The sequence below is a fragment of the Ictidomys tridecemlineatus genome, chromosome 4 (assembly GCF_052094955.1).
Source record: "Ictidomys tridecemlineatus isolate mIctTri1 chromosome 4, mIctTri1.hap1, whole genome shotgun sequence".
In the NCBI taxonomy this organism is placed as follows: domain Eukaryota; kingdom Metazoa; phylum Chordata; class Mammalia; order Rodentia; family Sciuridae; genus Ictidomys; species Ictidomys tridecemlineatus.
The window spans coordinates 35,647,206-35,666,453 of record NC_135480.1 but is presented as its reverse complement, the minus strand read 5'-3'; the positions used below and the strand labels follow the sequence as shown (position 1 = coordinate 35,666,453).

At 33.1% G+C, this 19,248-nt stretch overlaps 1 protein-coding gene across 5 annotated transcripts in view; it reads left to right on the top strand.

Annotated features, from left to right (window-relative positions):
• The window catches only part of Mettl15 (methyltransferase 15, mitochondrial 12S rRNA N4-cytidine), a 225,760-nt gene that overhangs the window by 89,186 nt on the left and 117,326 nt on the right, over window positions 1–19,248 (top strand). For all 5 annotated transcript variants that reach the window (XM_021727839.3, XM_078046305.1, XM_005327461.5 and 2 more), the window contains one exon: window positions 12,756–12,892. In XM_021727839.3, coding sequence (XP_021583514.1) covers window positions 12,756–12,892 — 137 coding nt within the window. The remainder of the gene's footprint in view (window positions 1–12,755; window positions 12,893–19,248) is intronic.

The window sequence follows — 19,248 nt, the reverse complement described above, 5'->3', positions numbered from 1 at the left end:
ATTAAAATGATTAGCTGCCACAGTCTGGCTGGGCACAAAATCACGAGCCACTCAAGCAGGAACAAACTTTATTTTTTGAAACTGCCGCCAATACCCCGTACGTGCCCGGGAAGATTGCCGATCCATGCACACGGCATTCTCCCGGATCCCCAGAGGAAGTTCCTCCTCCGCAATTCCTTCCTACTGCACTTCCCCAACCAATGGGAACTCTCCAGGTGTCCCATAGCAGGCTGAGGTGGACAGCAGGAGTCCAATATCCATAAGAATGCAAATCTTAACATAATCATATCATCTCAATGGCTAGCTGGTGTCACCTTACAACCAAAAATGCCATGCATCATATTACTTGGCTGTGGCTCTTAGTAATTAGCATTTTGCCTGAAATAAAGCTTACTGTAAATGTAACATACATTGCTTTTACTACTACTATAATCCTCCCTTACTATTGCCAATTCAGATTCTTCTTGCCCCTTATCTGGGTACTATCCAAGAGTAGAAGCCTCCAGCTCTTCCCTGTTTCTCACATGCTCCTATCCATCTAAAACTATTGGCAGTTAATGTTTCCTTTTCTTCAAATGCCCTCACCTCTTTCTACTTAAAAAAAAAAAAAAAAAAAAGAACTTCAGCATTTGCTTAGAATGCATCAGACCCTGAGTTTGAAGATTCCACCATTGTAGGGGGAAAAAAAAGAAAAAGAAAATCTCAAAGCCTTTCATTTCTAACCCCAAATCATATAAATTATGTATTATGACCATTTAGGACTGCAATAGTTTGACTTCACACCATATTCCAGCATTATTTTCTAGTGTATATATCTATTACATGGATTAAACCAGGGATTATATCACAACACATAATTGTATCTGGCGCATACATGGAGATTGTTAATTTCTCCTTTTGCCTTCTCTTCCTTTTCCCCTCTTCTTTCAGTAAATCTTGGATTCTGGCCAAATGTTTTTTTTTTTTTCCTCTTCATGACACATTGTTTCCTATGGCTATAACTTTTTTGAGGCTTAATTCCTTTTTACTCATTCAGGAGATATTTACCAATTATATTTCATGTGCAATATATTGTGTTATGTTGTGCTTTTTACTAGATCTAGACAAAATATATAAGGCATCTTCTATGGGAATATTGTAGAAAAATAAAAGTATATTAAGAATGGTAAGACAACAGTGAAAACTACGTGTGATCAAGGACCATGTTTATTTTGGGCTATTGTATTTCTAGCTCTTAGAACAGTGCTATGGGTAAATTAGGACTCTCATAATTGAGAATAAAATTTGGAAGAGATGTAATGAGACAAAAAGGAAGTGAAAGCATTAAACTTGACATATTTAACAACTCTGTGTATTTCTTGGCTGGAAAATATGTTATAAAATTTGTGTTTGAGACTAGTAAAAAACCATATTGCAAAGAAGTGCAAGGGTCAGAATAGGAACAATATTTTCCATTATGCCTGGAAGTTTGGACTCTGTCTTGTATCTTTGGAGAGCCATTGAGGGGGTAAAAATGTTTTGGATATCATGTAAAAATTTCTGCTCGAGAAAAGGATATTCTATTAGCAATGTGGCAAGAAGAATTACAAGTGAGGTTAGAGCCATGGATTTCAGTTGTAATCTTACTACAATAGCAAATCACAGAAATGTGGGATCCTAAATTAAAAGTGTGGTGGAATGATTCAAGACATTTATGTGGTCATATTAACATAATAGTACAACCAATAGAATTTGGAGAATATAGGAGGGTGATAAGATAGACTGATATCGAGTTCTGTATAGCCTTTAAGGTCCAGTGGAAGTATACCTCCAATTTATTCCTGTTATGCTTACTGGTGTAAACTTTTGTTTTTTCTTCCTGTAAATGTTATTTATGCCTTTCTTATTTTTTAGATTTATTTTTATACATGTTAAAGCTACTTATGCATTTCTAAATATCCTCATCAGAGTAGAAGGCTCATACACAATATCATTACATTACCTCTATCCTTCAATATTCTTTGAGTGCACAATAAATATACAGATTATTAATGCTATGTATATTTTAATTACTTCTTGAGAGAAATGCAGAGAGTTAAGTATGTGCTTGACACATTTCAGCACTTCAAAACAAAACTTGTTGCAAACAGGTGAATTGTAATTGAAAAAAATTTAAAGCAGTTTAATGCTGAAATTTCAAAATTAGAAATTACCAGAAAAGAAAATATTCATAGGAAGAAATTACAAAGTGAAATTAGGCCATATTGTTTCCAAATTCAGATCGGAACTTACTATTAAAAATCTTGCACAGATTGGAAATGACTAATCAACATTAGGAAAACAAAATTGGAGGGTTTGCTCTCATACTGCTATGGCTGAACTTTTTCATGTCCATTTTTTTTTTTTTTTTTTGTATCATGGATTGAATTCAGGGATACTTGACCACTGAGCCACATCCCCAGCCCTATTTTGATTTTATTTAGAGACAGGGTCTCGCTGAGTTGCTTAGGGCCTCGCCATTGCAGAGGCTGACTTTGAACTCAAGTTCTCCTGTGTCAGCCTCCTGAGCCGCTGGGATTACAAGTTGTCGCCACTGCACCCAGCTTCATGTTATATATGTGTGTGTGTGTGTGTGTGTGTGTGTGTGTGTGTGTATAAAACATTGGAACTTGCAATCCCTTTGTGGCACATACAATATTTGTGTGTATATGTATATATATACTATATACATATTTTATGTATATATACATTTTTTTTGGTTGTACACAATACCTTTTATTTATTTATTTTCATGTGGTGCTGAAGATCAAACACTGTGCCTTGCACGTGCTAGGCGAGTGCTCTACCACTGAGCCACAACCCTAGCCCTGTGTACAATTTTTTTTTTTGAGAGAGAGAGGAGAGAGAATTTTTAATATTTTTTAATATTTATTTTTTAGTTTTCAGTGGACCCAACATTTTTATTTTATTTTTATGTGGTGTTGAGGATTGAACCCAGCGCCCCACGCATGCCAGGTGAACGCACTACCCCTTGAGTCACATCCCCAGCCCCCTGTGTACAATTTTAACAATGTCATTCCACTGTGAAAATTTCAATGATTAGAACTGTTTGAAAAGTTTTAAATTAAAGGCATGATGATCTTGGGCAAAAACCTTGATGTTTGTCAGTCCCTATCTTCAGATAGGAGCCTGAGCTAAGGATATCAAATTTGAGAGGTATAAAGATGAGATGGATTATATCTAGCAAGATGGAGCAGTATGTATCACAAAGGAATTAGACTTGAATTGTTTCTCTGCAGTGATTCTTATGTCATCCAGTCTTTTTCTCCTTTCTTTCTTCCTCCATCCTTCTATTTCTTTCAGAAAGAAGACAAAGTTTATACTTGGTGATTCCTAAAAGTTGCTTCCTCACACTAGTATAATATGATTTTAATCAAATCACATAATATTTATGAACCTGAGTTTTTTCTTTTATAAAAATGGGAATAATGCCACATGTCTGTCACAGGGCTCTTACTAGATAATGTAGGAAGACATTAATACTTGATAAACCATAAGGCAATTTGCAGTGTTAGACTTTGTTGGATTAATTCAGAGAGCAAGTGGCACAAGAAAGATCACAAGTTTTAGAGCCAGATCCACCTATATTCAATTCCTGCATGTGCCTCCTACTAGCTTATTGTAATCTGAATTTTCATATATTTAAAATTTAATGACATATACTCTTTGGTTATAGGTAACCTTTATAAATATCTATTAGGTATACAGAAGTGTATTTTATTTCCATTTCTTCTTAAATGAATCATTGAAGCTCAGAGAATTAAATTATTTGGCCAGTGTTATATAGGTAGTTAAGTAAATTAATCAGAATAAAATTTTGGTATGAAATATGAGTTTGAGTCATGTACATGCCTATAATCCCTGTGGCTTGGGAGGTTGAGGCAGGAGAATCCTAAATTTAAAGCCAGACTCAGCAACATTGAGGTCTAAGCAAATCAGAGAGACCCTAGCTCTAAATTAAAAAAATAGAAAATAGGTCTGTAGGTGTGGTGCAGTGGTTGAGTGTGCTGGAGTAGAATCCCCAGTAACAACAACAACAACAAATATATATATATATACACACACACACACACACACACACACTCACACACATACACACACACACACACACATAAGTTTTGTCAGGTAAGCTAATTACATGTTATCTTGCCATTTAAGTATGTGTCAATGGATCATACCATGAATTTTATATATGTTTTTTGTGAAAGACACATTTGAAATACAGGTGTATATGAGTATCACAGAAGGATTCCTTTGAAACTTTCAGATGTATTTGTTCATGTGCATTTGTTTTATTTATTTTTAATTTGTTCCTATTAGTTTTATATGATACTAAAACAAATTTAGATATTTACATATAAGGAGAATAACTCCTCATTCTTCTGGTTGTACCTGGTGTATAATTATATTGGTCATGTAATCATATATGCCTATAGAATAGTAATGTCCGATTCATTCTACTATCTTTTCTATTCCCATTCCCCGACGCTTCCCTTCATTCTCTTTTGTCTAATCCAAAGTACTTCTATTCTTTTCTTCTCCCACTCCCTTATTGTGAGTTAGCCTTCATATATTAGAGAAAATATTCATATCAGAGAGCATATTAACCTTGGTTTTGGGGGATGGATTTTTTTCACTTAGCAGGATAGCATCCAATTTCATCCATTTACCATCAAATTCCATAATTTCATTCTTCCTTAAGAGTCATATTCCATTGTGTGCACATATCTCTTTTTCTTTATCCATTCATTTGTTGAAGGGCACTTAGGTTGGTTTCATAGCTTAGACGTTGTGAACTGAGCTGCTATAAACATTGATGTAGCCAGATCACCTTAGTATGCTGATTTTAAATCCTTTGGATATATACTGAGGAGCAGGATAACTGGGGCAAATAGTGGTTCCTTTCCAAGTGTTCTGAGGAATCTCCTTACTTTTTTCCAGGATGTCTGCACCAGTTGTAGTCCTATCAGCAATTTATGAGTGTACCTTTTCCTCCACATCCTCACCGACACTTATTGTTGCTTATTTTCTTGATTACTGCCAATTTGCCAGGGTTAAGATGAAATCTCATTTTTGATTTGCATTTCTCTAACTGCTATAGATGTTAGACATTTTTTTATATATTAGTAGACTGATCATATTTCTCCTTCTGTGAAGTGTCTCTTCAGTTCCTTTGCCCTTTCATTGATTGGGCTGTTTGGTTTTTAGGTGTTAAGGTTTTTGTGTTCTTTATATATCCTGGAGATTAATGCTGTTTTTTTTTTTTTCTTTTGCAGTTGGTGAAAATTTCCATTCTATAGGCTCTCTTCACAATCTTGATTGTTTCCTTTGCCCCGAAGAAGTTTTTGGTTTGATTTCATCCAATTTGTTGATTCTTGATTTTATTTTTTACACTTTATATGTCTAAGGAAGTAGTTTCCTAAATTCACATGATATAGATTAGGGCCTATTTGTTTTCTATTAGGTTCAGGGTCACTGATCTAGAGCCAAAGTCCTCGATCCACTTTGAATTAAGTTTTGTGCAGGGCAAGAAGGGTTTAATTTCATTTTGCTGCATAGGGATTTCCAGTTTTCCCAGTACCATTTGTTGTAAATGTTATCTTTTTTCCAATGTATGTTTTTGGTGCCTTTGTCTAGTATTAGATAACTGTATTTATGTGGGTGTGTCTCTGTGTCTTCTATCCTGTACCATTGGCCTACATGTCTGTTTTGGTGTCAATACCATGCTGTTTTTATTACTATAGCTTGGTAGAATAATTTGAGGTATGGTATTGTGATACCTCCTGGTTTACTTTTCTTGCTAAGGATTGCTTTCACTATTCTGAGTCTCTTGTTTTTCCAAATGAATTTCATGACTGCTTTCTATATTTCTATGAAGAATGTCATTGGAATTTTAATTGGAATTGCATTAAATTTGTAGAGCACTTTTGGTAGTATGACCATGTTTTTTTTTTGATGGGGAGCAGTACCAGGGATTGAACTCAGTGGCACTCTGCCTCTGAGCCACATCCCCAGCCCTATTTTGTATTTTACTTAGAGACAGGGTCTCACTGGGTTGCTTAGCACCTCACTTTTACTGAGACTGGCTTTGAACTTGGGATCCTTCTGCCTCAGATTCCTGAGCCTCTGGGATTATGCCCAGCTAGGATGGCCATTTTGACAATGTTAATTTTCCCTATCCAAAAACATGTGAGCTTTTTTCATCTTCTAAGATATTCTTCAATTTCTTTCTTTAGTGTTTTATAGTTTTCATTGTAGAAGGCTTTCATCTCTTTTGTTACACTGACTCTCAAATATTTTAATTTTTTTGAGGCTATTGTGAATGTGGTAGTTTTCTTAATTTTCTTTTTAGTTGATTCACCACTGATATATGGGAATGTAATTGTGTATTAATTTTATATCCTATTATTTTGCTGAAATTGTTTATGAGTTCTAGAAGTTTTCTGGTGGAGTTTTTTCAGTCGTCTAAATAAGGGATCATATTGATGGCAAATAGGGATAATTTAAGTTCTTTTCTGTTCGTATCCCTTTGACTTCTTTCTTCTGTCTAGTTGTTCTGGCTAGAGTTTCAAGAGTAATGTTGAACAAAAGTGGTGAAAGAGGGCATCCTTGTCTTGTTCCAGTGTTTAGTGGTAATGCTTTCAGTTTTTATCCATTTAGAATGCTGTTGGCTTCCATTTAGTATATATAGCTTTTACAATGTTGAGTCATGTTCCTACTATCCCTAGTTTCTCTAGTGTTTTGAACATGAAGTGGTGCTATATTTTTTCAATGCCTTTTCTTCTTCTATTGAGATAATCATGATTCCTGCCTTTAAGTTTATTGATGTGATGAATTAATTTTATTGATTTCCGTATGTTGAACCAACCTTGTTTCCATATGATAAACCCCACCTGATTGTGGTTCACTATCTTTTTAATATATTTTCTATGCAATTTTCCAGAATTTTATTGAGAATTTTTACATCTGTGTTCATCAGGGATATTGGTCTGAAGTTTTCTTTCTTTTTTGTGTCTTTAGTTTTGATATGAGGGTAATACTAGCTTCATAGAATGAGTGTGGAAGGGGTCCCTGCATTTGTTAAGGAAAAAAAAAAGACCAAAAAACTGACCACCTTCCTATTTAATTATCAATTTGTATAGGTTAAAAAGAAAGTGGTCTTCTGTCATATTAATGACACAGGAGAAGGATAAAACTAATTGAATTCCTTTTCAATTATAGTACTGGTATTGGGGCAGGGTGCCCATGTGACCTAAATGGCACTATTGTATTTGATAAGCAATGCATATCAGAATTTAAAAAATGAAAGTTGATGTCTTCAATCACCTATTTATCCAGGACATAGGGTGGGGTTTATTTTTAGTTTTGTTTAGTATTACTTTGTTTCTCTATTACACTTGACTGGTAATAATAGATATTTCTCCCTGTGGAAACTTACTTGATTGTCAATACTCCTTCAAGGGCATAATCATGATATATTTAAAAAATTCATACAAGTTACAATTATAATCTTTGATATTTTCCAGAATATTTTTAATGAGGGAAATTTTTCTTTTTATATATTTGTTGAGCTTTTCTTGGATTGGAATAAGGCAATCATGCAAATTGTTTTATTTTATATACTCCTGATTTAAATCTAAGGTTATATCAAGATTTGGTGCCATAAAAAGAAACAAATTCTATTGAAGGGCATCTAGGTTGGTTCCACAGCTATTGTGAATTTTGCTGCTGTAAACATTGATGTGGCTGTGTCCCTGTAGTTTGCTCTTTTTACATCCTTTGGGTATAGACCAAGGAGAGGGTAGCTGGGTCAAATGGTGATTCCATTCTCAGTTTTCCAGTGACTTTCCATACTGCTTTCCACATTGGATGCACCAATTTACAGTTCCACCAGCAATGTATGAGTGTGCCTTTTCCCCACATCTTCGCCAACACTTACTGTTGTTTGTATTCATAATAGCTGCCATTATGACTGGAGTTAGATGAAATCTTACAGTAGTTTTGATTTGCATTTCTCTAATTGCTAGCGATGATGAACATTTTTTCATATATTTTTTGATTGATTGTATATCATGGATTAAAAAAATGTGGCAAATGTACACAATGGAATACTACTCAGCAATAAAAGAGAATAAAATCATGGTACTTGCAGGTAAATGGATGGAGTTAGAGAAGATAATGCTAAGTTAAATTAAGCCAATCCCAAAAAGCAAATGACAAATATTTCCTCTGATATAAGGAGGCTGATTCATAGGGGGGTAGGAAGGGGGAGCATGGGAGGAATAGACAAACTCTAGATAGGGCAGAGGGGTGGGAGAGAAGGGAGGGGAATGGGGTTAGAAATGATGCTGGAATGTGATGAACATTATTATCCAAAGTACATGTATGAAGACATGAATTGGTGTGAATATACTTTGTATACAACTAGAGATATAAAAAATTGTGCTCTACATGTATAATAAGAATTTTAATGTATTCTGCTATCATACATAAATAAAACAATAAAGGACAGGTATGACAATAAAAAAAGAAAGAAATTCTTTGTTTTAATTATGCTGAGCTCACAAATTTTAAAACTCAGGTAAATAGGTTATATGTTTTTTACCTATCATAGATTCCTGAAGTATGTATACAAACTGGAAAAAGTGTGTTTGATCTTGAGATTTATTCATGTACTCTCATAAATGTAAAGTTACTGTTTAAATTGTGAAGACTGGGATTGTGGCTCATTGGTAGAGTCCTCTCCTCCCATGTATGAGGCACTGACTGGGTTCGATCCTTAGCCCCACATAAATGTAAAATAAAGATATTGTGTCCACCTAAAACTATTGTAAGTAGCCATGGCTTTAATGCTGATGGTGATAAAGTATAAGATTCAGTTTTAGTAAAAATCTTGAAGTATTAAAAAGTAATTCTTGTACATTTTTCTCACATTTATGTCTCTTGTATATTTCCATTCTCTTCTCAATTTTGATTCTCTATATTATTGTTTCAATAGCAGGCTACTTGATCAGAGGACTGCATTCAGAGTGGTAAATAGGTGTCCTAAAATCAAAACGTCATTGGGCCCTGTCTCTGAACATGCTCTATAAACTAAGGTATAATATTAAAAGAACAGAAATATTCAAATCCAATATAGGAATTTCTCTTTTTCATTATACATGTGAATTCAGTGTGTGTGTATGTGAATTTGTGTGTTTAAATATTTTAAGTCTGGCTGATAGACATAGGTTATTTGTCTTTGTTTTTTAATATTACTAAAGTAAGTATTTTTATGTTCAGGATATACATGAAGTTTATTGAAAGGGCCCTTTCAACGAAGGCCATAACTTTGAAGGGATGTACAGATTGTATCTTGACTTCCAAATCAGCCACAGTTAACTACCTTATACACACATCTGTTTCTTATCATTAAGATCTGGTTTCTTGGTCAACTGTGATCTATTTTCTTCGGAGTGTAGCCAAATAAAATAGCTTAGAAATAGATTCAAATTCAGTTAACTGTATTATGTATCTTGAATGAGCCAAACATTTAAAAATATGCTCTCATATGTACTATATTCTCTTGCTCTGGTAAAAGTATTATTGGAAAATTCTTTACTCTCCACTATGTCTTGGTTTAGATGAGTTATTATATGTTATCATCTTCCCATTTAAGTAGGGGGAAATGATCTTCTTTCCTTCTTTATCCTCTTTTTCTTTTTAAACATTGGGAAAAATCTGAAGACACTGGAATTTTGACTTCACATCATGTTTTTCAAAGAAATTATTTAATGTCAAACAGAATTTGCCTCATGTCTTTTTACTTAAAAAACTTTGAGCTTTTTCTAGGTTATATTTGTTAAATTTTCTATTTCTCAGGTTATATTTGATTTATTCTTTAATTACTTATTGTTAGTTATATTCATTCTCATTTATTCTTTTGGTTGTTTATTTTTCTCTCTTCTTGAATATCTTTAATTTTCACATGAAGCACTTAGAAAAAATAAGATAAAATAAACCACACTAATTTTAAGGTATTTCCAATGACAAGAAATTATTGAATTTTCCAGATGAGTGCTGGAAAGCATTAAAAAAAATATAGCTAAACTGTGGAACCAACCCAGATGCCCTTGAGTTGATGAATGGATAAAGAAAATGTGGTATATATACACTACAGAATATTATTTAGTATTAAAAGAGAATAAAATCATGTTAGTTGCAAGTAAATGGATGGAGTTTGAGAATATAATGATAAATGAAGTTAGTCAATCCCTCAAAACAAAATGCCAAATGTGTTCTGAGATATAAGGATGCTGATACATAATGGAGTGGATGGGATACCATGGGAGGATTAGACGAACTCTAGATAGACAAGTGGTTGGGAAGAAATGGGGCATGGAAGTATGAAAGGCAGTGGAATGAGATGGACATCATTACCCTAAGTACATGTATGAAGATACAAATGGTGTGACTCTAATTTGTATACAGAGATATGAAAAATTGTGCTCTATATGTATAATATGAATTATAATGCATTCTGCTATCATATATAGAATAAATAATAATAATAAAAATACTCAAGAGTCAGTTCAGACAGACAGACACATACAGACTCAGAAAACCACTTCCCTGGTAGAGATGCAAGGGGTGTATTTTCATAGTCACCACACTCATTCGGTTGTCAAATGATTGTCTTTAGTATAAAACATTCAGGCACTTTGAGAACTATTTGTATGATTTGGATTATTGTTATTTAGTTAAGTAACAACAAAGAATGGGGGGAGGAGAAAGTGAGAGAGAAAGAAAGAACCAGCACTGATACTCTGATCAGTTTTTTAGATTGATCACTCATAATGGAGCCAGATGGCATATATAAAAAATTCAACTCTAGGGATGGGAAGGGGAGGTAATGTATAATAAATTCTTCAAAAATCATGATGTGTGCATATATAAACACATCACAGGGAACTTCACCTTTATATGTAGGTAGAAAGAACCAATCAAATATAAACGATTAATGAGAAAAAGGAAGTCTAGCAAAGTAGAGGAAGGAATATGAGAGAGGTAAGGGAGGATTTGAAGGAAAAGGAGGAGGGATGAGTGAGGATCATAAATTGAATGCAAACTCCATGCATGCATGAGTTTGTTGGGGGTGAACCCAACTATTTTGTATAACTATAAAGCTCTAATTTAAAAATGCATGCTATAAAGTGAATGTGGATTTGATAGCCATTATTTCCAAATCCACTATGCACCACGATATTTTTGTCCTAGATATCGGTGTATGTACATTTGTTACTCATTCAGTATATTGGAGAATATTGTTAAAGATGGTAGATAACAGGAGAAATTACAGGGAAAAATATTCACAAAATTTGAAAATAAATGTTAGAATTTGACTCTAGGCAAAAAAAAAGTTTCCATTTGCTCTTGTCTCTGCAAATTATTATTATGGGCTTCTAGAAATTAAGATGATTTTCATTTCTCTAATTGCTACAGATGATGAACATTTTTCATATATTTGTTCATTTAGTGTATATTCTCTTCTGAGAAGTGTCTGTTCAGGTCCTTGGCCCATTTGTTGATTGGATTATTTGGTTTTTTGGTGTTTAGGTTTTTTGAGTTCTTTATATGTCCTAGAGATTAGTGCTCTATATGATGTGTGAGGGGTAAAAATTTGCCCCCAGGATGTAGGCTCTCTATTCACCTCACAGTTTGTTTATTTTGCTGAGAAGAAACTTTTTAGTTTGATTCCATCCTATTTATTGATTCTTAGTTTTAATTCTTGCTCTATAGGAGTCTAATCCCACATGATAAAGATTAGGGCCTACTTTTTCTTCTATTAGACACAGAGTCTCTGGCTTAATTCCTAGGATATCTTCTCACTCCTGCCACAATGGCAGCTATTATGAAGACAAACAACAATAAGTGTTGGCGAGGATGTGGGGGAAAAGGTACACTCATACATTGCTGGTGGGACTGCAAATTGGTGCAGCCAATATGGAAAGCAGTATGGAGATTCCTGGGAAATCTGGGAATGGAACCACCATTTGATCCAGCTGTCCCTCTCCTTAGTCTATACTCAAAAGTCTTAAAAACAGCATATTACAGGGACACAGCCACATCATTGTTTATAGCAGCAGAATTCACCACAATAGCTAAACTGTGGAACCAACCTAGATACCCTTCAGTGGGTGAATGGATAAAAAAATATGTGGCATATATACAAAATGGAATTTTACTCAGCAATAAAATCATGGCATTTGCAGGTAAAGGGGTGGCGTTGGAGAAGATAATGCTAAGTGAAGTTAGCCAATGCCCCCCAAACAAATGGCAAATGTTTTCTCTGATATAAGGAGGCTGACACATAGTGGGGTTGGGAGGGGTAGCATGGGAGGAATAGATGAATTCTAGATAGGGCAGAGGGGTAGGAGCGAGAGAATGGGAGGCTGGGGATTATCAAGGATGGTGGAATGTGATGGACATCATTATCCAAAGTTCATGTATGAAGACATGAATCGGTGTCAACATACTTTATATACAACCAGCGATATGAATAATTGTGCTATATATGTGTAATAAGAATTACAATGTATTCTGCTGTCATTTATTTAAAAAAAGAATAAATAAATAATACAATTTGTTTACACCAAAAAAGAAAAGAAATTAACATAGATGACCAGAATTACTTATATTCATTTTAAGTGGTAATTTTCTTTTTCTTTCTTGGCTAGGTTTTTCTAGATATGACATTTGGTTCAGGAGGCCACACAAGAGCCATTCTGCAGAAGGAATCAGATATTACTCTGTATGCCTTAGACAGAGACCCAACAGCTTATGCCATAGCTGAACATCTTTCAGAATTATATCCGTAAGTAGTACTCTTGCATATTTATTTAATTATGGTATTGAGTTTTCCATAGCTTGGTTTACCATGTTGGAATTTGTACTATCTTATATGATACTATATTTTACTCCACTAATAATTCCTCATTTTCCCCCCAGAAGAATTAATATAATAATATTTTTAGTGCCACTTAAAGAATATCACCTTATCATTTTCTGAACCTTAAGAATAGATACAGGATATACAAAGAATTCAAAAACTTAACAGCAAAAAACAAATAACCCATTCCACAAATGGGCAAAGGAATTAAAAAGACAGATTTCAAAAGAAGAAATACAAGTAGACCACAATTATATGAAACAGTATTCAATACCTGTAGCAATTAGAGAAATGCAAATTAAAACTACATTGATATTTAATCTCACTCCAGTCAAAATGGCAATTATCAAAAATACAAGTAACAATAAATATTTCATATGATGTGAGGAAAAAGGTAAACTCAAACATTGCTGGTGGTATTATAAATTGGTGCAAGCAGTCTGGAAAGCAGTATGGAAATTCCTGAAAAAAGTTGGAATAGAACCACCTTATGTTTCAACTATCCTACTTCTCAGTATATATCTAAAGATTTTAAAACAGCATACTACAGTGATCTGGCCATGTCAATGTTTACAGCAAGACATTTGATAATAGCTAATCTATGTAACAAACCTAACTGCCCTTCAACAAACAAATGGGTAAAGAAAATGTGGTATGTATACACAATGCAGTATTATTTGGGTGTAAAGAAGAATGACTTTGTTACTTTTGTCAGTAATGATGGATAGAATTGGAGACTTATAATGCTAAGTGAAATAAGCCAGCCGTGAAAAGTCAGAGGACTAAAGTTTTCTTTGATATACAGAAGCTCATTCAAAATAAGGGGGTAGAAGATAAAAATGAATGGAAAAAAGATCAGTGGATTAGACAAAGAGGAATGGAAGGAAGGAGGGGTAGGTTGGATATGGAAATAAAGCGAATGAATCTGACTTAACTTTTATATGTAGATATATGAATATACTAGAGTGAATCTCACAATCATCTACATCCACAAGATATATACATATATATATATACATATATGTATGGTATGTATATGTAAATAGCAGAAAGGGTACAAGGGTAGGGAAAGTTGAAGTATTGGGTCTCAATTAGAACAAATTATATTCCATGCTTTTATAATTATCTCAAAATGAATATTACTGTTATATATAACTAAAAAGAACCAATACAAAATAAATACTGCTGAGCATGGTGGGGCATGCCTGTAAACCCAGTGGCTCAGCAGGCTAAGGCAGCAGGTTCCCAAGTTTAAAGCCAGTCTCAGCAAGTGATGCACTAAGCAACTCAGTGAGACCTCTGTCTCTAAATAAAATACAAAATAGTGCTGGGGATGTGGCTCATAGGTTGGGTGTCCATGAGTTCAATCACTGATACCCCTACATTAAATAAATAAATAAATAGATAGGTAGACAGACAAATAAATAAATAGATTCTGGTTATAAAATGGAAGATATAATCCATCCACTAATGATATTAGGACAAAAAACTCTTCATCAAAAAAAGTTTTTGTTTGGCAGGTGTGATGACATACACCAGGAAATCAAGGCCTGCCTGGGCAACATGTAAAAACCTCTTTAGAGAAAAAACAAAAAATTAAGTATTTTTACATGTTACTTCCCAAAAATTTAAAGAAATCAGCAGAGTATACTCATACAGAGCTTATATAAAGCAACATATTTGTTTTCTCTGAATTCTTTCTGAAATTCAAAGCCAAACTTAGAGTGATTTATCCTTTTGTCAGAAAAGCTATCAGTATAGAAGTTTCTAAATTGTGAATTATCTTAATGAGTAATCTGTGATGAAAAAGTTTTAATTAGGAATTAAAATCTATATGCTATATTGTATGAAAACTATATGTATGACCATGGAAAAATTTAATCAGAGACCAAAGGTAGAAAGTTGAATTTTACTCTTGTATCCCAGACACTTTTCATATCTAATGAATAAGACTATATGTCCAAATGAAATTATAAATAAAATGCATAGGCTTTTCATTGAAAAATCACAGGTTTTGTAGTTTGTCTGACATGAGTCCCTGAAACCTATCATTTGACCATAGGCTATTTCTTTTCTCCCCCAAATAATATGAGAATGTTATTTAACAACTTGGGACATTTAAAAAAAAATTTTAAGATATTTCTCAGTTTTCTGCAGTGTAATATAGATGTGTTTTCTTCAAGATCTTGTTTTACCTTTCAAGATAACTTTAACTTACAGGTTAGCAGGTGTAAATTTTTTTTTGTACCTAACAAAAACCTTCAGGCTGTACACGCCTTTTTTAATTGTGCAGATGTGGAAATTATTAGTGGCACAGATAAAATACTTTGCTAAAAAGCACACATGACTTAATGGGGACCAACTTGTAGTACATATTCTGATCTCTAGCCTAATAATCTCACTTTTTAAAAATTATACTACCTGAACTTAAATATGAAGACTTTTTTACTTCACTGAAAATATTATTCCTTTGCCAAACAAAATAAGTTAGGTAAAGGACAACAAAATAAGTAAAGAAATAAACTAGGAAGAAGGATCAGATAAAAGTTGGCACCAATAAAAATGAAAATAAAAACAACAAAAAAAGTAATGTAGAAAAATTAAGAAAATCATAAGAGATCACTCTTCAAAATTGCAAAATCCACCTTGAGCCTGATAATTTGAACAAAATATATGATTAAGAGTAAGAGAAAAGACCATCATAGCCCTTAGATAAGCTAATCATAATCAGAATTGTTGACTTATAGAACTTACATGAAAAGAATATCCTATCAAATTTAGATTATTATAACTGACTCAATTAGTATAAAACTTGAAAAAGTCATTAGTATAAAAGACCTTAGAAAGGTAAATAATGCAACCTGACCAAAGTGGCTTACAATTATCTTTTAAAAAATTAGGAGATAATAATTTTTTTCACTGGTCCTGAAAGTGGATAAATATTGAAGGTTTTTTTCCAGTTCATTTTATTTATCCAGCATAGTTTAATACCAAATTCTGATAGAAAGAGGAATCATAATGGCAATTATCAAGAATACAAGAAACAATGTGTTGGCGAAGATGTAGTGAAAAAGGTACACTCATACATTGCTACTGGGACCTCAAATTGGTACAACCATTATAGAAAGTGGTATGGAGATTCCTTAGAAAACTTTGAATGGAACCACCATTTGACCCAGTTATTCCACTCCTTGGTTTACACCCAAAGGACGTAAAATTAGCATACTACAGTGATGCAACCACATCAATGTTATAGCAGCTCAATTCACAAAAAGCTAAATTTTGATGTCCTTCAACAGATCAATGGATGAAAATGTGGTACATATACACAATGGAATATTACTCAGCCTTAAAGAAGAACAAAATTATGGCAGTTGTAGGTAAATGGATAGAGCTGGAGAATATTATGCTAAGTGAAATAAGCCAAACTCCCCAAAACAAAAGCCAAATGTTTTATCTGATAATTGGATGCTGATCCATAATGAGGTGGTAGGGTGGGGAAGAATGAAGGAACTTTTTATTGTACAGACGGAATGAGGGGAAGGGAGGGGTTGTAGGGATGGAATGAATGGTGGAATGAGATGGACATTATTATCCTATATACATGTCTGATAACACTACCAGTGTGTTCAGCCAGAAGAAAAAGTTGTGATCCATTTGTGTACAATCTGTCAAAATGCATTCTGCTGTCATGTGTAACTAATTAGAACAAATTAAGGAATAAAATTTTATAAAAGAAAAACGTTTAACCTCACTGAAGTATATAAATGAAAAAATTAAAAAGGAAATACTAGTATATCTAATTCACACATTATTTAATTAAAAATTAATACCTATAATACCTATGGCTTAATGAAGTTTATTTCAGGAAAACAGGAATGATTCCATTTCCATGTAAGGTTCTTTCTAATCAATGATAGGTTGATAATCATGATAATAATCATCTAGCTCTTTCTATTCAAAATTTCTAAGAACATAAGGAAACTATTTAAATGTAAAATATCATCTTAACTAAGAACAAACAACAATTATTTTTCTAAAACTTAAAATGCTATTAAATACTATTTAATTAAAAATTCAGGGGTAAGTAGATTTAACTTCTTTAGGTATTAGTATTCAATATTATTGGACTGTCTTACTATTGTAATTAAGAAAATATGAAATGACATAAATATTCTCTTTATTTTAATGATTTGATTGAATAGTTAAATACCCAAAAGTCTTATCAAATTAGGCCAGGCCTGGCACATGCCTGTAATCCCAGTGGCTCAGAAGGCTGAGCCAGGAGGATCACAAGTTTGAGTCCAAGCCTCAGCAACTTTGCAAGACCCTAAGCAACTTGATGAGACTCTGTCAAAATAAAAAACAAAATAGACTAGGATGTGGCTCAGTGTGAAGTGCCCCTCAGTTTAATCCCTAATACCCAAAAAAAAAAAAAAGGATTCATAAAATTAGTGAGATGATATAATAAATAATATTTACTTCATTCATATGGAAATATCTAGAAAGGGAAATGGGAGAAAAATTCTCCATGTACCTAAAACTACATAAAACATAACTAATAATAGATTTAATAATAGAGGGCAGAGTTCCAAATGAAAGGAAAAGTACATAACTTAATGAAGAGCATAAAACAAGATCTCAACAAAAGTTAAGACATTTGTTTGGATGTAGAATTAATTTTATTTTAAAAAGTCAATTCTCCCAAAATTTATGTACATATGTAATGCACTTCTAGGAAACAATTTATATCATCTTATCTGACGTTTGTTTATTAAGTTTACAGGGGACGAAAGTGACAAGATGTTTATGAATTAAAAAAAAGAGAGAGGAAACTTGCCTTATCAGATGTCAGATCATTCTGTAAAATCTGTATAAAGAAATCAATATGTTATTGGCATTAGAATAGGGAAGTAGATTAGTTAAGAAAGAATCCAGAAGTAGAGTATGCTAAATAAAGAAATTTAGTAGAATACAAAAGATAATTTAATTCATTGAGTGAATCATGTTTTTCAATAATTCGTACTGATGTGGTACCTGTCAGACATGCAAAAAAAAAAATAAAACTGACCTTTATTTTAAATTAAATTCCCAAATTATTTTCAGATGGAGTTAAAATATATGAAAATTTTCAAACAAAATTCCTATTGGGAAATAGAAGGTCTGGGGATGATGGTGAACACCTGTAGTTATAGTAATTATGGAGGCTAAGGCAGGAGGATTGCAAATTTGATGCTAACCTGGGCAGTTTAGCAAGATCCTGTCTCAAAATGAAATTTTAAAACTGGTTGGGGATATAGTTCAGAGGTAGAATCCCCCCTCCTTCCCAGGTTCAATCCCAAATACCCCACATGCAAACACCTTCCACACCCAACTGAGGAGACTATATACATAATCAATGGTAGGAACTTCCATAATCAAGATTGGAAATCATAAATCTATAAATAATAGAAATATCTGATATGAAAAATTCTTTAAAATGGCAAAAATAGTATGGTAGTTTCCAGTCAACTTGGAAAAGAAAAATGAGTAATATAGAAGGATTATTAAAATAGAATGATTAAATCATATAGCATGAATTCTTACAAAATTGATAAGATCACAAAATCTAATATTAAAAATGGACAAAATATTTTTGTCTGTAAAAGTGTGATTCATAGAAGAGTTGATAGAGTACTCCAATGCAGCAGTTAAGAAGAGAAATAGAATTAAAATAATAATGGTATAATATCCTGGAAAATCATAACATTGCTAATGAAGACATGAGAGAAAAGGATACCTGTTCATTTTTAGTAAATATTTTTAATGTTAAAAGTACATTATATGCTTAGAATCTGTCTTATCTCAATGAAAGAATCAATGTCTAAACAAAACCTCACTACAAACTTTGTGTAAGCATTATTTATATATGTAATTATGCAAAACTTGAAAAAGATAGTGTTACTATTTCAGGGAGGTCCAAGGAAAGGAAATAAAGCTTTTTTAAAAAAATTCTTATTTGATATACATGATGGCAGAATGCAATTTATTTCATATTACACATATAGAGCATAATTTTTCAAGACACTGGTTGTACACTAAGTATTTTCGCAACATTCATGTCTTATATGTGTACTTAGGGTAATAATGTCTACCTCATTCCACCATCATTCTTCCCCCTTGACCCCTCTTTTCCCCTTCCTCCCCTTTGCCCTATCTAAAGTTCTTCCATTTCTCCGATGTTCACCCTAATCACCTTATGTGGCTATATCCTCATATCAAAGAAAACTTTTGGGCTTTGG